At 38.9% G+C, this 20,541-nt stretch overlaps 1 protein-coding gene across 1 annotated transcript in view; it reads right to left on the bottom strand.

Annotated features, from left to right (window-relative positions):
- Window positions 1–20,490, bottom strand: part of kat2a (K(lysine) acetyltransferase 2A) — a 44,166-nt gene extending 23,676 nt beyond the window's left edge. Inside the window, exons 1-10 of the mRNA XM_043674630.1 lie at window positions 20,155–20,490; window positions 15,045–15,168; window positions 13,526–13,671; window positions 12,157–12,246; window positions 9,971–10,152; window positions 8,535–8,726; window positions 5,759–5,865; window positions 3,461–3,571; window positions 1,786–1,922; window positions 205–413 (exon numbers count right to left, since the gene is read on the bottom strand). Coding sequence (XP_043530565.1) covers window positions 205–413; window positions 1,786–1,922; window positions 3,461–3,571; window positions 5,759–5,865; window positions 8,535–8,726; window positions 9,971–10,152; window positions 12,157–12,246; window positions 13,526–13,671; window positions 15,045–15,168; window positions 20,155–20,448 — 1,592 coding nt within the window. The 5' untranslated portion in view covers window positions 20,449–20,490. The remainder of the gene's footprint in view (window positions 1–204; window positions 414–1,785; window positions 1,923–3,460; window positions 3,572–5,758; window positions 5,866–8,534; window positions 8,727–9,970; window positions 10,153–12,156; window positions 12,247–13,525; window positions 13,672–15,044; window positions 15,169–20,154) is intronic.
- Window positions 20,491–20,541: the final 51 nt, after the last annotated feature.

The following is a 20,541-nucleotide window of genomic DNA, read 5'->3' on the forward strand; positions in this document are numbered from 1 at the left end:
TGAGCTCACTGAATATTTCAATTCTAACCAAAAAGAAACTATATACATCAGTTGGTCTTCTAGCAGTTAAGATTTCTAAGTAGTTCTTAGAAGTTTTCTATTTTATATAGAAGGTACATATTTTAAAAATTATTGCTGATTATAAGGTATCATTTGTCTTTGTGAAACTCAGCTACATCATGAAATGCTCCAAAAAGTACTTACGGGTCAAAGACAAGCCTTGTGATGTATTCTTTTGGCATACGTGGCAACTGATGTGAGAAAACATTTTGTAAGCCAACCAACCACATCATTATTTTCTTATTTGACCTCTGAGAAAGTGAGTTTCCTATGACATGAAATTCAATAACACCTCGCCGCTCCTCCAGACGTGCAGCTTCATCACGAGCTGCATTTGCAGACAACAAATTTGTCTAAAAGAAACCCACAAACAAAATGTACATTAGAATTCTCAACCATTGCCTACAACTCTTAAGCAACTCAGTTCATTCTCATCAGCAAAACTTCAAGGGAAAGGTTTGTTTTAAAGTAAAACAGAAAAATTGATGAACTTGCAGCAGTATAGTTACAGTACTATCTAAATAATGAATTACAACATAGGATGCAAGATGCAATAACTTAAATTTACCAATTTGCTTTGCAATGCTTTTTCTGCTGCTTGTTTGTAAATTAAAGCACCATATTTGATTATCATCTCCCACATAAATGTCCTTATTCACAACAAAGTAAACAAAAGGAAATAAACGGAAGGGAAGACAGCATCGCCGATTCTTGCACAGGTGGTCATGGGCGTTTTGGGGCAGGGCGAAAATGTACACCAGAAATGACAGAGCATAATGCATTGAATGTGAAGGCTTATGGATTGGATGGCAGGGACAAGGGGAAACCTACTATACGCTTCAGTGAACATTGTGATGGAGAATCAGCGGCTGATGATCTACGAAGACCTATTGAAAAATCTGTTCTGCAAAATTGCATTTTTGGAGAGGAGATAGAGAAAAACTGGGAACTCTTACTGGAAGTGGGATGGATGAAGCAAAATCAAGTTAGATATGGGAATCTATGCATTCAATTGATAAATGAAGATGGAGAAGTCAAGAAAGCGGTAAACTGGAGATAGGATCTATGAAGGCAAGGGAAGGTTAGAAAGTAGAAGCAAAGTTGATTAAACATTTCAATTTGTGAGCACAGGAGAAAATGAATTCTACTCTTTTGTTCCTAAATACCTTCAACAATCATTGATATACAAAATAAAAACAGTGAGGGACAGGACCCAAACTAGCATGGAATAAAATTCTTAAAAAAGCCCATTAAAATGGCAGGCAAAAGTAGGACCGTTTGAGTATCCATAGTAACATAGCTTGTATTTGGAGGAAGTGAGTGGAGTGAAAGGAGAAAATGTTTCAATGTGAACAAGTTCACGAGGGGGAGAATGCAGCAATGGATGAGACAGGTTGAGCCCCATTTTAGTGAAAAAAGGGACCTAGGTATGACAGGTCCTCCTAAAGAACAGTGGCTTAGAGGGATTGGAGGCATGTGGTGAGACAGAGACAAGGAAACATTCAATTTGTGGAGGACTTGGCACAGTCATAGATGTAGGTGGGAAGAAACCATGCCAGGGAAGAAACAAATGCAACTGAAATAGGAAACAGCATCACAACTGATCCCTTAGTCCATACCTATGCAGACGCACTTTTAAGATAGGGAATATTGATTGATATTCCCCCCTTGAACTAAAATGATGAGGTTCATAGATACATTGCATTATTTCCAGCAGTAACCTACCTCTGGGCCCAACATAGCTGCTGGGTCTGTGATAGTCAACATTACTTCATTAACCAGCTCCATAGGAATGTCACCCATCACACGCATCCTCTTTGCATCTTCGAGGGTCATGGTGTCAGACATTTTCCTTTTTTCACCTGTAAGAGGCCAACAATTACCTTGAAGTGTTGGATTTTCTTTTTAAAAAGTTTCAAAAGCACGGCTTCAGGCAATTCACAAATTCAACCACTTGTCTTTATCCAAGTTAATTTGTCTCAGCCAGAGCTGACCACAATAGTAAAATTACCTTCATTGCCTCTGTTCTGAAAACATGTACACAAATAATGGATAAATATTGCACTTAGATGCCATCAAGATTCAGCTGCCTCTTAAAGCCAGTTTGCACTCTGCAAAAATAACAGCTTGATCTGTATTTGCTGTGTTTTTTTCTGCCTGACTGCATTCCAGTAACTAGATGTCTATGCCACTGGATCATAGCAGGCTTGCTATAACAGGGCTGACCCTACTGCTAAATACCCTATTGACCCGAGTTGCACAGACTCTCGAGCAAAGAGCAACTCCTGGTAGCAATGAAATCAGATCCAGTAACTATCACCATGTTCTGGAGGAAAACTAGGTAGACACTTTTTTTTTTGAGGGTCTGCATACTAAACTCATCAATGCTAGGTTGCTTGCAAAAAGGAAGGGAATTCACAAGTGAATCATCAGTTTTCCTCTCTCGTGTGACATTGGCAAATACCTTGAAATTAGTTAATTCTACTCTGAGCAGGGAATGATACACACTATAGGAAGAGTGAAAGGAATCCGGAAGAAAACTTACCCCACTTTATTGGACTTACATTAGAAAGGATTCTAAGTCATTGAGAGAGAGGAAAAAAGTGTATGTACAGTATTAAGCTTTCCTGTCACTGTGCTCGTTGCTAAACCAGATATAGCAAAAGTGATGTAACCTATTAACATGGATCTCAATAGTTCCTTCATTGGAGATTAAGTTTCCTTTTTCACTTCAACACAGAAAACTATGCCATCAGGTCACTCCATTTAAAATGTGAATTCCCCTACAACTGTATTTTTGCATGGCATTAAAGAAAATTGCTGCTGTGATTTAGAAGGCTCGTAACAATTTAAAGCATAAGTCAATAAATGGTGTGTGGATGCCACCATCTGACCAAGATGTATAACTGCATATTTAAGAAAAGCAGCAAATGTGACGAGAACATCAGTAGCTAATCTTGGCAAGCACAGCTAGGTTAAGCCTTGAATATTTAAGTCATGCTACAATACATCATCTATTATCTAGCACTTCATGTCTACTTCTTTCCATTTGTCATGCTAAATGGTAGGTGCTTACTCGACAAGCACAAAATAGTATAGAGATGGCTCACAGCCTCATCAATTAACTTGGCTGTTATATCATGGTACAGACTGCTTTCAATTGAATGTCTTAGGCACCTGCACTTGAACAGTCAAACTTTTAAAAAAAAAAGTAGGTTTAAAAAATCCTAATCCTACAATTTAGTGATCATAAACTGACCTATTGAAAGGATTCTACTGATCCATCTATTTACATGCATAACATGCATTAGTTCTAACTAAATAACAACATTTCTGATTTTTTAATCTGATAACCATGTTAGAAAAAACCTCTTGCAGTTCATTGGAGCATAATAATTACCTGGCTCTGGCTCAGAAACCCCCATTTCAACACTAATGGATGCTGGACTTGAGCTACAATTGATGTTTCTGCTTGATGTAGGGATACTAGGCACTGGGGATGGACTAACAGCTGAAAAATAAAATGTCAGTCATAAGACATTGTTATTCCAAAACAAGTTGCTATGAACAAATAAATCATTACACAAATAAATATATACAGTAGATGATCGGACATCCAAGCTACATTAAGTGATGCACATTGAACCAGAAAGAGTCTTTGAGCACTATTGGATATCTGCAGTGCAGTTCTAGCTTCAAATTAGTATGGGCAATGTGCATTAATCCTTCGAGGACTGAAGCAGCATTAAAACACTATGAACGTTAGGAACTACAGGCTTGCTGTCATACATGTCATCCACATGCTATTGTGTAATATTCAATATTAAGTTCAAATGGCCCATTTCATATATATACTAAGCATGTACAGTTGAAAGCTGGGAACTGAAGCTCTCTATGTTCACATTTCTGCCTGCATATTTTAAACCACTGCTCTGAACATCAATAAAACCCAAATTGAGTTTCTAGATTTGCAGAAAAAATTATGAAATGGGAATTAATAAATAAAAAAGCATTTTTTCCTGCTTTGTGCCCAATTGGAAAAGAAATATACTGGCAGTTGCGGAGCTCATTAATATTTATTTCTACCCAAGACTTGGTTGTGGTTAATGAAGGTCAGTCACTGTAGGACTAGAACATCACTGCTGGAGTACCCTAGGGTACTTCCTGAAACGCAAACATTTCAGTTTAATTTATGACCTCCCCTCCATCACAAAATGAGAACCAAGGCTGTGCACTAGGAACTGCACAATATACAGTTCCATTCCCATTCCTCAGATACTAAGCGGTCCTGGTTAACATTAAGTTTGGCATGCAAGTAGTATACATGTCATGCAGTGCAAGTCAATGAACATTTCCAACAGGAGAGAATATAACCATTTCAACTTGACATTCAATGATATTACCATTACTGATCCTTCCATCATCACGCTGAGGAGTATCATTCCAAAGAAACTGAACTGAATGAGCCATTTAAATTACTGTGGCTACAAGAACAGGGCAAAGACTGGGAGTTCTGCAGCAAGTAACTCACATCTTGACTCCCCAAAGCCAGCCAACATCTACAATGTCCAAGTTAGCAGTGTGACTGAAAACCATTTACCTGGACGAGGGCAGCTCCAACAACACTTAAGCTAATGTCATCCAGGACAACAGTTGATTGGTGCCCCATCTAAAGTAAACACTCACTGGTCCAGTGGCAACAATATGAACCATTTGCCTGATGAACTGCAGCAATTCACCAATGCTCCATCAACAACACTTCCTAATCTTGTAACTTCTACCACCAGCACCTGCAAATTCCCCCTTAAGCCACATAACATTCTGGCTTGGAACTACAGCAAATTTTGTTTTAATCAGCATCTTAACCTCTAGCACTCTTTATAAACTGGCAAAAATTATAATACTGGAAGCTTACAGTATTATCATGATTGCCATGATGTCAGAGTAATCAGTGGAGGATGGAAGTGAGAAGCCTCTCTGTCACCAAGTTTAAGGCAAAGTTGCATTATTACTCAAGTGATTTATGCTATAAATAAAGTATACACCCCTTGTATTACATTTCTATTAGTGTGTGTTTCTACATTGATCATGTGGATCTCTTGATCAACTGGAATATTTGATCAATTAGCACATTCCTGGTCTCATAGATGTCAGCTAATAAAATGGTTGCTGTATATAGTTGGTTTTTAGATCAAAAAAAATCTTCAATTCTCATCCCAACAATACTGTGGGATATCCACCAGATGGACTGCAGCAGTTCAAAGCAGCAGCTCACCAGCATCTCAGAGGCCAATCAAGGATGGGCAACAAATGCTGGGCATGGCACCGATGTCATAAACCAAAGAATAATTTTGAGAAGAGCTAGAGGATGAACACTTTTCATATCAGGCTTAAAATATTGAGTGTTCCAAGATTAAAAGATGCACATTTAAGGTTTTTCTTGTTCTGAACCAGGATGTCTCAATGTGTCCCTTAGTAAAGCACATTCTCTCACCAGTAATTTTGTGGCATCACTGAATGAGGCTTCTAGTTAATGTTGGAGGAGGGACAGTTTTCTGCTCAATCCACAACTACTTAAATACTAAAGAAAACATGGATGATAAATAAACAAACTTTCACCGGTGGGACTCTTCAATGAATCCTCCAACACAAGTGAGAGCACACACTGGCAGCAAGTGTCAAATATACAGGCAGATACCTGTCTGTTGCCCCAGTTGCACCCCTTCTGCAGCAGACAAAGTGAAATCAGAATCCCAGATTGGAGAACTCTGGCCATAAATTTCTTCTTCCAACATTGACAAGAATCTGCAAGATAAACAAAACTAAACTGCAATTTTGGAAAGATCATTGTATCCAAAAATTATACATTAGTTGAAACAGCTTAAAACACATCTTTATATATTACCCAGATAAGAACTCCAAATAAGAGGGACCATAAGTGATGTAAACAATGCAAGGGTGATATGAGAGGAAGAACATTTTCACTGGTTGGAAACGTGGTGGAGGCAGGTTCAGTTGAGGGATTCAAGAGGGCACGGATTGGTTTTTGTCAATTGTTACAGTGTACAAGCATATAGGGAAAAGGCAGAAGGTTGGCATTAGATAATAGAGCTGGTGCAAACACAATAAAGGCCAAAATAGTCCTGCATTAATAGTCCTGTGAAGGCTCTAACTTGTTTAATAAGAACAGACTCACTTCCAAGCGTTTGCTTCAGAATAAAACTAAGTGGTTAAGTACCCTTGGTAAAGATTTTTTTAAAAAACATTAGGCAACTTAATTTTTTTAGCTTTCAAGCTCCTCTTTGAATTGAGCTCAAACTTGCAAGGTAGATCAAGTTGCACATAAGCCCTACGCAGCTAGTTAAAGATTCCCACAACATATCAACATATTTATGCACTATCATACAATTTTTGTCAGTGCTATCAATTGATGATTCTAGTGTTTGAATCAAACCCAGATATATGCACTCTTCAGCCTTGTTCAACAAATGTTACTATTTAGCAGTACTATGAATGAGATCAGAGAGAAATTGTTGGTAGGTGAATTATGGGGGTGTGATGGCTTTAGCAGGAACATAGATTACTAGAACAGATGATAGGACATTGCTGTTGAAGATAACCAGGATTTTTGAAACCTTGATTCACCCACATATTTAGGATAAAGGTGTACGTGTAGGAACAGTTTCTGAGACGGTGTCAGAAGCAAAATGTTTATTCTGATAGCTGCTTCTAAGCTGTGCTTCTTTCACAGCCTCAAAGAAAATACTGCAAAAAAGTGCTGTATCAACGACAAGGGAAATTTAGGGGTGGTATTAGATCGAAGGAAGGGCATACAAATTAGCCAAAAACAAAGCAACAGACCTGAGGATTGGGAGGAGTTAATATTGCTGCAAAGAAAGACAAAGGGATTGACTAAGAAAGGGAAAACATGAGAGTAACATACATATTTTGGTTCTTCCTTCACAAAGGAAGGCACAATTAACCTCCAGACATGTCAGGGTATACATTGTCTAGTGACAGGAAGGAACTGAAAGAAATATTAGTAAGGAAATGGTGTTGGGGAAATTGATTGGATTAAAGGCAAATAAATTCCTAGGATTCAATAATCAACATCCCAGAGTACTTAAAGGAAGTGGCCTAGTAATAGCAGATGCATTGGTGGTCATCCTTCAAGATTCTGTCGACAATGGATTGGAGGGCAGCTATTATAACTGTCATTTTAAAAAGTAGGTAGAGAGAAAATGGAGATTCTGACTGGTTAGGCTGACATTAGTAACAAGGAAAATGCGAGAGTCCATTACAAAATACTTAATAGCAGAGCACTTAGAAAGCTGGGACATGATTGGACAAGAGTCAGCACAAATCTATGAAACTTGATAAATCGATTGGAATTTTACAAGGATGTAACTAGTAGAGTGAGAAGGGAAACAGCGGATGTGGTTTACTTGAACTTTCAGAAAGAATTTGCTAAGATTCCACTAATTGTACTAACTTGAGAATTGGTTGGCAGGCAGAAAATACAATGTCAGAATAATTGGATCATTTTCTTTGTGGCAACCAGCAACTAGTGGGGTACCACAGGAATCAGTACTTATATCTCAATTATTCACACAATTATATTAATGATTTAGATGAGTGATCTAACCGTAATATCTCCACGTTTGTGGATGACACAAAGCTGGGTGGGAAGGTGTAAAAATGAGAAAGATGCAGAGATGCTGAATTGGACACTGGCTAGGCAAATGCATTGCAGATGCAGTATTGTGGATAAACGTGAGGCTGGCCTCTTTGGTAGCAAAAGCAGGAAGGTAGATTATATTGCATGGAAATAGATTGAAAAAGGAGGTGGTGCAACAAGACCTGGGTGGCCTTGTACACTAGTTGCTGAAAGTAAATAGATAGCGATATCTTGTTACAATTGTATAGGGTCTTGGTGAGATCACACAGACAGTACTGTATGCAATTTTGGTCTCCTTATTGGAGGAAGGATGCTCTGGCTATGGAGACTGTGCAACAAAGGTTTATCAGACTGAGTTCGAACAGGACTATATTCACTGGAGTTCAGAAGTATGAGATGGGGGGTTTCATAGAAACCTATAAAATTTTAAAAGAACGAGACAGAAAAGCATAGGATGGATGTTACCGATAAACAGAGTACCAAACAAGGGGTCACAGTCCAAGGATATGTTATAGGTCATTTAGGACTGAGATCAGGAGAAGTTTCTTCACCAAGACAGTGGTGGGTCTATGGAATTGTCTGCCACAGAAAGCAGTTGAGGTCAAAACATTTACTGTTATCAAGTAGTTTGACACAGTTCTGAAGGCTGAAAGAATCAAAGGATATGGGGAGAAAGCAGGAACAGAGTTTAGACATGGATGATTAGCCATGATCATATGAATGGCAAAGCAGGCTCCAAGGGCAAAACGGCCTACTTCTCCTCACTTTGTGTAATCCTGAAGCATTAACCTCTTACTTTGGGAAGTGGGTGAGGATAAGTGTGCGTTTTTCTGGCATCAGCTTGTCTTTCTCCACCCTGAACTTCTCAAGCAACTGCCGTCGTGTGACTGTGAAGATGGACCTCAGCAGTGTCCTCCCAAAGACCTGTGTAGTTTCATATCGAGGAAGACTGTCACAGCTTTGAGGGACATGACAGTAGCAGAGCCACCTGGAATACAAAGAAGACCACGATTTTAAAAAATTACCCCGTATTCTTGCAAATAGAAATTCAAAAAGCCAAGGCTGAGACCTTAGAAACCAATGTGAAAATTTTACATTATTTCTTTTCAGAATTGAATATGTCAATATTTCTAAAATGATGCCAGTAAAAGAAAAACTTAGACCTATTTTACCAATGATAGAGTTCCTTCCTTTATCTGGCACATGAAAATGCCCACATAAATTAACAATTATGGAACAGTACAAAAATAGTGAAGTAGAAGATGCAAAACACCACTGTGCAAAAGGGATTGTTCTTCTAAGTTTGGTGATGAGAAAGATTATGGGGCAGAATGGAAAGAGCTTTACATTTTGCATCCAGCTGGTACATGACAGTGAACGCTTACCACAGACTGTTTTATTTGGTAAACATCCTTCACTTTAATCGGCTTAAAATTCATAAAATAATGCTAAACATCAAAGTCTCCCCGGCATAACAGCAAAAACCTTCTTCCCACACAGTAACTGGTTTTACACAGATCAGAGGTTGCAATGTTAATCGCATTATTCGTGTTTATAGACAAGAACAGAAACTATCGTCACCAAGTAATTGTTTACTTAAAACTAAAATTTCACAAGACTATACTCAAAAGGAAAGGATTAGCAAATAAAACAACAGCTCCCAACTAGCATGTGGAAACTATATCAAATTTAATACTGTACTCCAGGACACAAAGTTAAGATTCCTTCCTCCTTTTTCTCAGTTGGACCTCAGATGGTCTTTATATTGAACTGGTTTTGTTTTGAAATTCATTGATTCAACAAAGTCAAAAGGGAACTAACATAGTGTACCCCAGGTGCCAAAATAACTTTTCCCACTATCCATTTTACTTTTGGGATTGAAACCATTAGTCCAATATAAAATGAGTTGTGGCAGTCTTAAACAATTGCTGACAACAGCCAATATGCAAGAATACCCAATATTTGACAAATCTATATTATGTCTGTCACAATAAATGCTGCAGAAACTGAAAGTGTCACATTTGTGCAATAGAATGTTATTCCAACAGTCGAACTGCGACATATTGCTGAGAATGTTCGCAAAGTAAAATGAAAGAGAATGTTAGTTCATGTCTGGCTGAAAGAAGATTATGCTCACACCAAGTTTGCTTCTCAGATTCTTCATAGTGAGCAAATTCTAAAACAATTACTGAACTTTTCACAAATATATTTATAATGCTATCCAATTAATACCTGGTATAATTAACTTTGTATGCATCAACATCCTCGTTCTGTGACCTCTGCCGGAACTGAGATGGAGTTTCTAGTTTCCAGTAGTTCAAACAGAGCAGAAACATTTTGGAAAGTTCATACATTGTTTGCTTTTCTTTGGCAGGAATGTGGCTGAATTTGTACTGAACAAAATTAAAAATCCCCTGGTAGAAACAGAATATCAAAGATTTAAATTATCACGTGTACTCAAGATATTTTGCTTCAGTTTAAGACAACTTACCTTTAACGATTCCATTCTTAAATCTACATTATCAACTGCCTTGACCTCACTGTAATACATTTAAACTAGTAAGAGTCAACAGGATAAATAAATTAACTGTCACCAAAATAGCTGGAGAGCATTTTGAAGCTCAGGTTTAATTTGAACAGAATGTTCAAGCTGCCTGCTTCAAACTGACCTTCCAGTTGACAATTCAGCTGCATTATTGATCAATCTTTAGGATACTCATTGCAGCAACAGAGCAAGCATGACATGAAAGCCCTGGAGAGACCACCCAGATTATTTTTATGTGGTGCAAAGAACAATATCGAAAAAAATTAAAACTGGCATTTTCAGAATCTCAAATGTCTGACCAGCATCACATTCCAAGGACTTGTGCTGTACTATAATCTGAAGGTCTAATTTATAGCAAATGACCTTAAATTTGCATTTAAGCAGAGATCTATTATCTGAAATTGGCAGATTCCAACAAGGCAATCACCCTCATTTAGAGAATACTGCCTCATCCACTAATGCTAATTTTAACAAGTTAAAGGCACCACAGCTAGTTCCTTTATATTCAAGAAACTCAGTTTTCTTTTGCTTTGAACTTTTTCCATCAACTCAAACTCTTGAAGACGCAAGGTTCTGAGTACAAGACCCTTTCACGAGAACTCAAGCACAATCTGGCTACACTTTACAAGAGCTCCAATTGCTTTAAAATATTTTGACAAGTTCTGAGTCACTATAGAAATTTAACTGTTTATAAAATCTTAGTCTGTTCAAGCCACTTGTACACTGACCTTCACCTAATGATGATAATTTGGGCAGTACTCCTCTTAATTTTTGCTTCTCATTCTTTCTGTCTGTCTTGCAACCATCGCAATGCTTTGGTTCCTCCCTATATTGCCACTGTGTTGAAGTCAAGTCTCAATGCTTTGTCTCCCAGTCCAACACATTTTTATCATGCCACACATCTCCCCCTCTGTATCCAAATTGTGGAACTCATCTTGCTCAGTTTAAACTTACTCTTGGAATACATAGATATTACAAAGCCAAGATTGTTGTTATCTAATAATTGTGAAATTTGTCATAGCCCCAGAGACCCATACGCTGCTCAGCAAGATCTGTGGTAGAAATTTTAACCTGAGCGTCACAGCAACTAAACCTTTATGGTGACCTCAGTTGGTACTGGAATTGAACCCATGCCCCTGGCATCACTTTGTATTGCAAACTAGACATTTAACCAACTGAGCTAACCAACCCCCAATCTAATCTTGACCGGCTACCATTTGCCTCTACTTCTCTTTAATTCTAAGGACTCATGATGGTGTCTTATCTAGGCATCATTATGTTTCTCAGTTTTGAAAAATGACTTACCAAGAGGGTCAAATGTACTAAGTGACAGTGTCCAGGTGTCAATAACATGTCAGAGTGAGATGGATGTTTACATTCCCCCATTTGGGAGCCATGCTGTTCAGGTAAAGTCAATGCTTGCTATTCATTTCAACTTCAAAAAGCAAGAACATTCATAAAAAATCCTTCTATGAAATGGAGTAATTTCTGCATAATAAACAATCTTGGCTTATTTAAAATGCATTATGTCAATATATTTAGTTATGGAACAAGACATCAAGTTAGAAATGCTTTTCTCGCCCAGTCTAAAGTACACAAAAATCAAAAACTGGGCCTTTATCCTCACTGATATTCTAAACTACAATATTTGAAATTGACCACCATTGGTTTCTTACTATCTCATAACCACTCAACTGTAGTCAAGTATTTGTTGTGATGCAAGTTTTGATAAAAGACTATGTGCATTCCCACTAGACTCACATGTTTAGTCAGTTTGTTTAAAATTTAGATTATGAGCAGAATATTCTGTCACTTATATTCCAGTCAAAATTACAACCACAAATTTTAGGATAAAATTGGGATAAAATTTCACCTGTTCAATGCTCGGTTTTTCAAATGGAGGGCTTCCCAATTTTCCTTCCACTACAGGACGGGCCATTTGCAAAATACATTTCCGTAAAAGCTAACAGAAAGGAAATCAAAGTTACTTGCTTTATTACCATGTGTGAAATACAGTACAGATTGAGTGCAATTAAAGTACAGCAGTTTCAACTTGTACATTGCTTGGTAAACTCTACACAACATAAAAATAATGCTTATCCTCTTCGGTTAATCAAACTTACCTGGAGAGCTTTAATATTACAGGCACATTGCGTACACATCTGTTTCACTGGATTTCTAAAAAGTCAATACATATATTGTACTCTTCTCAAAATATAGCAACCCAAAATACAAATTCTAACCAAGCAAAGGACATCCACCTACATCATTACTTTACAGATGCTGCCTGATATGCTAAGTATTTCTAGAATTTTCTATTTTTAGTAATGTTGTGAATTGATCATTGAACTTCTAACCTATCCTTTTAATCTTTTCCTCATGGATCCTTTCTGTGATTCTGGTAAAGGAACTCAGGAAATAGGAGGAGTCATCAGTCAGTTGGCACCGCAAGCATGGTTCGCCATTCAACTAGATCATCACTGATTTTCCATCTGAATATAATCATTTTCCTACATTATCCTCTTGCCCTCGATGTCTTTAGTATCTGTCGATCTCTGTCCTCTCAAATGTGTAAAAACCGCCTCCATCACTATTTAAAGAATCGCATGGTAATTCACCTCTTGCCCTGCCCACCATTTATTTCAGAACTGGCATCATTTATCTGGGCATCCATCTTATACCTCTGTGGCACCCTGAGTTCACAGGCCATATTATTTTCTCTACATTATACTGGTGATTACTCTTTAACAAGTAACTTAAGCAATTTCAGACAACCTGAGGTGGTATAAGGCATACAAGTAAATGCTGACTCTTCTTTTCCTGTTTTTTGAAAACTTACAAATAAAATATTTACAAATAACAATAACACGTGCATGTTTTACAATTACGATGTTTCAAAACTATGCAGAAACATTTATGCAACAAAAGGATATGCAGTAACAGTACTGCGTATTTATGTTTTTTGCTCAAAAGACTTACTTTGCTCACAAGATCTTAAAATTTATAACATTAGCGTTCACTAATAATGAGTTGCTTATATTCGTAGTGAGCCTCACAATAACTCATTGCAATATGCATCATACATTTAGCTTGTAATTGAAGTAAAAAATTAAGTTTCTTAGGATTTCATGAGAGGTCAGCAAATATTCCTTAAAATACAAAAGGAAACAAAAAACTGTTGCACTAATTTCATAAATAACACAATTTAGATCATCCAGAGATCACCAGCCGCACAGATTTACCTTGAAAAGATAGAAATAGACTTGTTTTGTATCCGTGTCCTCCTCTTTGTGAACTGACATGAAGAGATTCTCCACATCCACCACCATCCCAAGAAGTCTGTTAATCTCATCTTCTGAGACATTATCCAAGTGAGAAACATGGTCCGCTAATGGTCAAACATGCAAACTATTACAGTCTGAGCATAAGAATGTCATCTGACTAGTTTGCTACACATTTTCAGATATGATGTAATTTCTACAGCGACAGTGCATTTCATATTTTTAATGAAATAAAAAACACACAAGCATTTAAAAAAAAAGTCATAAAGGAAAATCCTCTTAGTCAAAGAGGCACGTTCTTTAAAGCATCTTAGAGTTAGAGACATACAGCACGGAAACAGATCCTTCGGTACAACTTGTTCATGCCGAGCAGATATCATAACCTAGTCTAGTCCCATTTACCAGCTTATGGCCAATGTCCTTGTATACCTATCCAGATGCCTTTTAAATGTGTAATTGTACCAGTCTCTACCACTTACTTTGGCATCTGAGTGAAAACGTTGCCCCTTTTAAACATAAGGAGAGGCTGATTAGGCCAGGACTGTTTTCCTCGGAGTGTCGGGAGCTGAGGGATAACCTTATAAAAGGTTTATAAAATCAAGAGGAGCATGGGTAAGATAAATAGACAATGTATTTCCCCTGGGATGGGAGTCCAGAACTAAAGGACATAGGTTTAGGATGATTTTAAAGGAGAAATGTGAGAGTTTGAGAGGCCAAAACTTTTAGGGAGGGAACTCAGAGTGCTAGATTCTTGACAGCTAAAGGTACTAAGGATTAAAATCAGGGAACTACATGGGATCAGAATTGAAGGTGCAACACCCCAGGAGTTTATTGAGATTAACGAGTTTATACAAACAGGGAGAGACAAAACCATGAAAGATCTGAAAACAAGGGTGAGAATTCTAAAATTGAAATGTCACTTTTTTTACATCACTTCTTTACATGAAGTAAAACTACATTCAATAGCCCTCTAATTTGGCTGAGCAGCACAGATGATTTTTTTTACCATGTTAATCTATAAGTGGTAAGCCAATAATTACAAGTCCTACCACACCCACACCATCCTTGTGGGAAAGTCACTGGTATCCAGACTGCATGTATTTTCTTTTTGCTCAAGCAAGGCAGGTAAATCATCATATTGGGAAAATCATCACATGGACCTCAATCCAAAGCAAAGGTTAGTCTTCACCCATTTCTACTTTTCACACCAGTCACTTTTGTGCCATTGAGTGAGGCCAAACATTCTGGGCTGTGCATGCTGAACATTGAGTTGTTAGACACTGTGGAATCTGATATGCTGCGATCTAGAGTCAGCTGACAAAAAATCACTGTATTTACATCTGAAAGACAGAAGGCTTTCATTCCATCCTGTTGGGCTGGGGTCAAAACAGTGTACCAGCCATAAGTGGGGTGTTGCTGCGGCACCCAGTTATCACAAATCTTACATCACATTAAAACTTTAGTCCACAAAAACACTTACCCAATGTGTGCCCACAACTACGACAAGATTCACACAGACTGGCAGCTGGTTGCTGAATATCCATTCTTGGAGCTGTAGGAGGATTTGGATTTTTCCAGCCATTACATTTGCAGGTATCATTAGCCTAGGAAAAAAATTTAAAGAATAAATATGTAAAACAATAGCTGCATTAATCAAGAAGATCAACTCAGCACAGGCTCTCTCAAACTAGTTTTGACATGAAGGTATCTGGGCAGTGCCAGGGATTGAGATGAAGCAATTTTATTTAATTTATAAATATATCACTCATTTGTTTCTTGGTAACCCTATAATCCCATTGGAAAGACTGGCCATGGCTTTGAACAATTAAATAATAAAGTGCAATATGATGCATTTTGGAATAAAGAATGGAGGAAAGGCCAAATAATGTGCACAATTCTAAATTTGGTGTACAAACAGAGACATTGGGGGTATAAGTGCCCAAATTAGTAAAAGTGGCACATCATGCTGAAAGTATTTAAAAAGGCATATAAACTCCTGAGCAACTTAAACAGAGGCATAGAATAGAAAAACAAAGAACTTATAATGAGCCTGAATAAAACACTGGCTTATCCTCAACTAGAGTATTGCATCAAATTCTGGGCATCCCATTTATACACAGGCTTGAGCTGAGGGAATCTTTTTTTTAGTATTTTAGGAACTGAAATATAGTGACTGAGTTTGCAGTGGAGGGAGGTTCAACTGCAGATCTCAAAAGAGGATTAGAGATACATCTGAAAAGAAACACAAAAATGAGTTATGAAGAGGGGACACGACAGACTAAATGGCCTATTTCTGTGCTGTAACAATTCTATAATTCATTTTATGAGCGGAAATTTATGAATAAAATACTGAAGTTACTGTTTCCCAGAAACTGCACCCATAACAAATGATGACCACAGCCAAATGATTATGGCTCTCTATAATTATATAAAACCAGAATCTGTTCTGGATCTGACAGGAATTGCTACAAAAAGTAAATAAACTAACCAAATGTTTCTCAGTAGTTGACAAACGGTGAAGCTGCAGTTCAAATCAACACCATTATCTTTAATTTCAATCAGGGAATTCATTTAGAGGAGCTTCTCCTTGATTTCAACTGCTGAACAACATCTCACAATATTAGAAATGGTTCCTTAATATTATTCATACATGAATAGTAACTAGTACAGACTTCTCAGGACTTCTTATTCTGAGCGTAATGCTCTTGCAATGTCTAATGTTTCACAGAGCTGAATTTTTCTCTGCTTTCGTGTATATTCATAGCTATTTATTTTAGTTTTGGGTTCAGATGACTGATGTGATAAAAACACACGACTAACTATTTAAGCACAGATGGGAAGAATATCACATTTGCACTTGGAACTACTTGATCAAACCATATATACTGCACAATAAATGTCTCGTAGAGAACTTAAAGTAATAATTCAAATGAAAGCACAACTTTTATGTAGGTATATTTGACAGATGGATTTTAGCAGTAGCGGTTAAATAATTGTGTTGTGGCCAACTGTATATAGCATGATAAATATCTTGGATGCATCATGACTGAATAGCTCACAAAGACAATTAAGTACTCCAGCAGACATATTTATCATACCACTGCTGATCAGGGCAAATCCATTCTGCACACGTAGTACTTTTGTAAAGCAAGTAAAGGGCAGTGATTTTTTTTTAATGGAAATGTAGTTGAAACAAATTGGAGCATTTCAGGGCTTTAGGGTACAACTATTTCCAGAACAAAAAAGACTGGCGGATGCTGAAAATCAGAAACAAAAACAGAAGTTGCTGGATAAATTCAGGAGGTCTTGCAGCATCTGTGAAGAGAATTAACAATTCAGGTCCCGTTCTGAAGAAGGGTCACTGGACCGAAAACACAAACTCTGCTTTCTCTTCACAGATGCTGCCAAATCTGAATTTTCCAGCAATTTCTGTCCATAACAAAGGGGTTTTCTCACAGTTTTGAATTCAGAAACTTCTCTTTAAATTCACCTCGAATCATATTATCCAAAATGTATCTATTTTCTACATTATCCATAGAAACATACAAATTAGGAGCCGGAATAAACCATTCAATCCCTCCACTCCACTTTGCCATTTCATGAGTTCATGATGATCCAATTATGGCTGCAATTCTACACCCTGTTTACACCCTGATATACTTTAACTCAGATGTCCATCAAAAATCTGTCTAACTGCCTGAAAAACATTAAGGACTTGCCTCAGTTGCTTGTTTGGAAAGAAAATTCCACAACAACTCTTGGAAACAACTTCTCCTCTCAGTCTTAAATGGCAGACCTGATATTTTTATCCTGTTCCCCTGAGTTCCAGTCACTTGCGAGAGAAGATGCTTCTCTCATCATTTACCATGACAAGTCTCTAGGCAGAAGTGGGTACTGTAGATGCTGGAGATTACAGTCAAGATTAGAGTGGTGCTGAAAAAGCACAGCAGGTCAGACAGCATCCGAGGAGCAGGATAAGCCTTTCCTGATGAAGGGGTTTTGGCCGAAATGTCGATTTTCCTGCTCCTTGGATGCTGCCTGACCTGCTGTGCTTTTCCAGCACCACTCTAATCTTGACCTCAGGGGCAACTTTTTCATGCAGAGGGTGGTACGTGTATGGAACGAGCTGCCAGAGGAAGTGGTGGAGGCTGGTACAACTGCAACACTTAAAAGGTATTTGGATGGGTATATGAATAGGAAAGGTTTGGAGGGATATGGGTTGGGTGCTGGCAGGTGGGGCTAGATTGTGTTGGGATATCTGGTCGGCATGGACGGGTTGGACCAAAGGGTCTGTTTACATGCTGTACATCTCTATGATGTTATGACTCTATGACTTGTCCTCTCAACTGTCAGCTCCGCTTCTTTCTCAAGGCAGTTGTGGTTGCTCACATTCTGGCTCACTTTGAGGATATTCTCAGGCTGCTCTGACAGAATTCTGCTAGACACTCCCACTTTCATTCTTCTTCCACTGAGTTTTTCCAGTGATCCTGCTTCACTCATGAGAACAGTAACATAGTGGCAATGCTACTCAAGCGGGTCAGCACAACACCGAGGACCGAAGGGCCTGTACTGCGCTGTAATGTTCAATGTTCTACCAGGGATTCAGAAACTTGGACTAATGCCCTGGAGATACAAATCCCATCATAGCAACTGGGGGAATTTAACATCTCATTAATAAGACTTATGAAGCTTCTGTCCGGCTCACTCTGGGCCTTCCTTTCCAATTCTGTTCACATTTAACTCCAGATCCATAGTAGAGTCAATAATTACGGAACAGACCAGTCGGTCCGACTAGCCCATGCCAAACATAATCCCAAATTAAACTAGTCCCACCTGTTTGCTTCTGGCCCATATCCCTCGAAACCTTTCCCATTTAAGTATCTATCCAAATGTCTTTTAATCATTGCAATTGTACCCACTTCCATCACTTTCTCAGAAGTTCATTCCATACCCAAACCAACCTCTAAAAAATCCGCCTTATATCATTTTCAAAATTTCTCGTCTCATCTTTAAAAGATGCCCCCAGTCTTTAAATCCTCAATCCTAGAGAAAAGACAACTACCAAACTCTACCTATACTTCTCATTACAGAGGGACATCAATTATCCAGCATTTGATTATCCAAATAATAGGTTATCTGGCTAGATTGCAAGGTCCCGATGCTTGGCTAAACTATGTTATGTCAAGATTAGAGTGGTGCTGGAAGCGTACAGCAGGTTAGACAGCATCCGAGGAGCAGGGGAAAAAAGAAATTCGACGTTTCGGGCAAAAGCCCTTCCTGATGAGGGGCTTTTTGCCTGAAACGTTGATTTTCCTGCTCCTCAGATGCTGCCTGACTTGCTGTGCTTTTCCAGCACCACTCTAATCTTGACTCTGATCTCCAGCATCTGCAGTCCTCACTTTCACCTAAACTATGTTATGTGGCATTCGATTATCCAACCAAAATACTGTCCGCCCATTTCCTTCAGATAATCAAGGTTCCTCTGTATTTTATTAGCATCTATCAGATCGCCTCTCAACCTCCTATGCTCCAGTGAGAAAAGTTGCAGCTTATCAAGCCTTCCCTATCCGGCATCATCCTGGTAATTCTCTTCCGAACCCTCTCCAGCTTGATGATATCCTTCCTATAACTGAGTGATCAGAACTGGACACAGTTTTCCAGAAGAGACCTCACCAATGTCCTATACAACCTCAACATGACTTCCCAGCTCCTAAGCTCATAAACGTGAAGTGGTTCCCGTTGGTCCCTCCACAGATGCTAGCTGACCTGCTGGGATTTGCAGCATTTTCTGTTTTTAAACTCCTGTCATGCAGGCCAAATTTGACAGTCCTTGACCCTCAGTCATGTTTCAAAACTTACATCTGATCCACTATCACCAAGCTCCTCAGTTTTATCTAAGACTATGCCATTAGACATCCTCTACTCTTCCAACTCTAATTGTACTCTTGTTCCAAACAATTTAAGGAACTCTGTTACAATACTCTTCTTCCTGCATAGTCCCAAACTTTCAATTGCCCTTTATATCTCTACCTCAATAGAGATAGGCAAATTCTTCCTCCAATTGCTTTGGTGACCATCCAAACTTCAGGTTAGTAGCATTCATATTGATCTCTGAAAGGGGTGGCTTGAAGCATTCAACTAAAAAATACGACTTGTGTGTTTAAAAAAGCGTGATTTGACCGCTTATAATTATTATTTGCTAAAGTTACAAATTGAAACGCACGGTATTTCCTAGGTGCTTTGTCTATTCAAGGGGCGTTGCAGTCACTGAAAGACTATGGAACATCGTTACTTTAGCATCAATTTGCCTTCCTCTCAATTTTCTGACTGCAGCTCCACAGGTTGTCCACGACTCTCAGTTTGTACAGTCCTAAAACAATGTGTGTGCAGGGTTACTGATGGCAAGGCAGAAGGGTAATGAAGGAAAAATTTGGAGCTTTTCATTCTGCACATTTCAATTCCAAAACAGATAGAGTGTTGCCCAGTTTGACGGTGAGAAAACAAAAAGTGACCCAGTCTCAGCCTGATGGACCCAGGTGGGGATTGTGACCCTGCTCGGGCAGACCACGGTCGCTCTGCCTGTAACTTACCTTACAGGCTGAGAAGACGCCGAGTTTCTCCAGCTTCTTGGCCCGGGGGAAAGCGCGGACCTGGGCCTTCCGCTGCACCGAGCGCTGCTGGCTGCTGCTGGCACCGGGACGGGCCGGATCGGCCGGGCTCGGGGCGGCGGGAGAAGGTGAGGCCGCGGCCTGGAGTTGGGCCTGGCATGGGGACGGATAAGGCGCCTGAGCCCGGGCCTGCGACGCTTGGGCTGCCTCCGCCATCAGCCGCGAGGATACCCCCCTCTTCACCCTTACCCCCGCCTTCTCCTCACCCGCTGCCATGGCAACCAGCCGGAGCCGGCAGCGCGCAGACGCGACACGGGATGCAGCCTGGGAACTGTAGTCCACGCTCTCACACAACAAAAATATTACCGT

Source organism: Chiloscyllium plagiosum, chromosome 33 (assembly GCF_004010195.1).
Source record: "Chiloscyllium plagiosum isolate BGI_BamShark_2017 chromosome 33, ASM401019v2, whole genome shotgun sequence".
Taxonomy (NCBI): Eukaryota; Metazoa; Chordata; class Chondrichthyes; order Orectolobiformes; family Hemiscylliidae; genus Chiloscyllium; species Chiloscyllium plagiosum.